Here is a 2,324-nt window from a genome sequence, read left to right on the forward strand (position 1 = left end):
GCCTTTACGACTTTCCCTCCAAAATGCCTCTACCTCGGCATACACAATCCACACACAATTCAATAAATTCGCCGACATGGTGTTCAACCCTTCTTCTACCATGCAGCCAGTCTAGAGGAGCAATCTGTGCGCGACCAGATATTCTTGAACGAATGCCTCGACCTCTTTGGCCCAGCTTGCAGTATGCAACCCATAATGGACAAAACATTGCAAGATGCTGGCCCTGAAGGATTTTGAGTGATGACCAACTTCACACCTGCAGAGTTCGACGTACTGTGGGGTATCATTGAACTCCCGATGCAAGCACGGTGGAACGAAGGCCGTGGTGCCAAGACCAAGATGAGTGCCCGCGATGCCGTATTCATTGCCCTTGCCATCCTAAAGTACTATCAGTCATGGGAGAAGCACGCCTTGGCTTTTGGATTCACAAAGCGCCAACCTTCCAGAAGCTTGTCCAACGAACTCTTGACCTCGACGCTGTACCGCCACTTCATTCGACTGCCATGAATAATGGACCTACGTGAGCGAGACCGTTAGTTCACGAACAACCCGTACGTGCTGTACGCGATCGGGTGGCCGCTTCAACGACAAGAAATCCTGGTTCAGTGGAAAGGACAAATTCTACAGCCTCAAGCTTGAGGTGTCCGTGACTCCCCAGGGACACTGCATTGACGTCAGTGGGTCCCATCCTGGTACGACATCCGAACTTACCATCATGCGCTCTTACTTGGATGTCCATGCTCGTTCCCTCACGAAGTCTGTCAACGAACTCTTCAACACTGACAATGGGGAGCAATCCGGTACCTATGGCACAATGTGGGTTGTGCTTGTTGAATGGGCTTTAAAAAGTCGTTTTAAAATAGTAAAAGCTCAATTACCCGGGTTAAGCCTGTTTATAACCGTTTAACGTGTCTAATACCGTTTTTCAACCCCTTTATACCCTTTAGAAACCCATTTACTGTCCAAATTTTCAATTCCCCGTCCTTTTGGCGGTGTTTTCTCAGCAACAAGTTGTTTCGTTAATTCTGGAACGTTTCAGGAGTTTTGGAACAAACTGGTCAGTCAGGCAAGAACGAAAAAACACTTCCTTCCTTGCTTGTATGTTCCTTGAGTACTAATTGGGATGATAAGTATTAATGTTGGAGATCCTTATATCCTGTTTCTACCCCTTTTATCGAGAAATTCAACAAACTGGTTTTGACACTTCCTGGTTGTGTTGGTGTACACTACATTTGACTAAGACATAATAAGGACAAGTGTAATGATTAGGTAGTTAAGGAACGTAGTAGCTTCGATTGGAAATGATTGATACTGTAGGTTTCACTTGTTGAGCCTTGAACTTTTGAACCGTACTGTAGTATCTCAGTCAAAATAGTACTAGTATGGTGCAAGTCATCTAAAGACTACAAAAAATGCCTTGTCTTTCGACAGCTATTCCAACTTTGTATTGATATTTTTAAGGAAAAATAGCCGTAATAACGATAGAACTGGACAAGCCCAACAGAAGTTACGGTTTAGATTTTCGATTGGTGAAAAATTGATCGAATAATAGAATTTAAACCAATCGGCCTTTATGTATGGAAATATATGGAGCTAGGCACATTTTGGCCGAAAAGCAGCATCAAGTATATCTTGGTCTTTGTATGTGGAGAGTGCTACTGTAGCTAGAGTTCAAGCCCACATACTTTATTCCATACTTTGAAGAATTAAACAATCTGATTCCAGTAGTAGTAGTATTAAAATAGTAGTAAATCTTACAACACAAATCCTGTCTTATTTATGAATAGTATGTATTGTGCATTGCAACTTATTTGGCAATTGATCTCAAATCCGCAGATTAATATGGATATCCCAACAGACTTCCGTGTGCACACGTCCGATTAAGATTAATTCGGTCGAGAGATAGAACGCCCCCCAGATGTGTCAATCTTTGCGCAGAATCTTGTTATTTTTGCAGGTAATGAATGCAATGATTGCGGGCTCACCACTTGCATCAGTCCTTACAATGGTTGGCATGCACTCCACTCCAGTTGTCCTCTCAGCACACTGTTGCCCGATTAAGCGAGGCAGATTTAGTGTTTATAATCCTTCCGATCCATCGTAATGCTAAATCTGTCCCATATGATGTAAGCGTGCGTTTTGACAGAAATCTAAATCATGTGAAGCTGAGTATGAGCCTAAGTAGGACTGCCAAATAATTGCAAAGCACAACAATTACTACTACAGTATCAATACTATTATTAGCTACAATTGGCCCCGGGTTCGATACTGTACAGTACATATACACACATGCTTTGACCATAACGTTAACGTTACTTTTGAAA

General features: G+C 42.6%; 1 protein-coding gene across 2 annotated transcripts; it reads right to left on the reverse strand.

Moving 5' to 3' along the window:
• Positions 1 to 802, reverse strand: H257_18680 (the record flags this gene model as incomplete). Of its 2 annotated transcripts, XM_009847779.1 has the most annotated exons (4): positions 712 to 802; positions 440 to 516; positions 275 to 378; positions 1 to 223 (listed from the first exon to the last, which is right to left on the reverse strand). In XM_009847779.1, exons 1-4 carry the CDS (start codon positions 715 to 717, stop codon positions 96 to 98), a joined length of 315 nt encoding a protein of 104 aa, XP_009846081.1. In that variant the 5' UTR covers positions 718 to 802. The 2 variants fall into 2 exon arrangements, with proteins under 2 accessions (XP_009846081.1, XP_009846082.1); XM_009847780.1 differs by lacking the exon at positions 1 to 223 and having other exon boundaries at positions 226 to 378.
• Between the last annotated feature and the right edge of the window lie 1,522 nt (positions 803 to 2,324).

This window comes from Aphanomyces astaci, assembly GCF_000520075.1.
Source record: "Aphanomyces astaci strain APO3 unplaced genomic scaffold supercont1.198, whole genome shotgun sequence".
In the NCBI taxonomy this organism is placed as follows: domain Eukaryota; phylum Oomycota; class Saprolegniomycetes; order Saprolegniales; family Verrucalvaceae; genus Aphanomyces; species Aphanomyces astaci.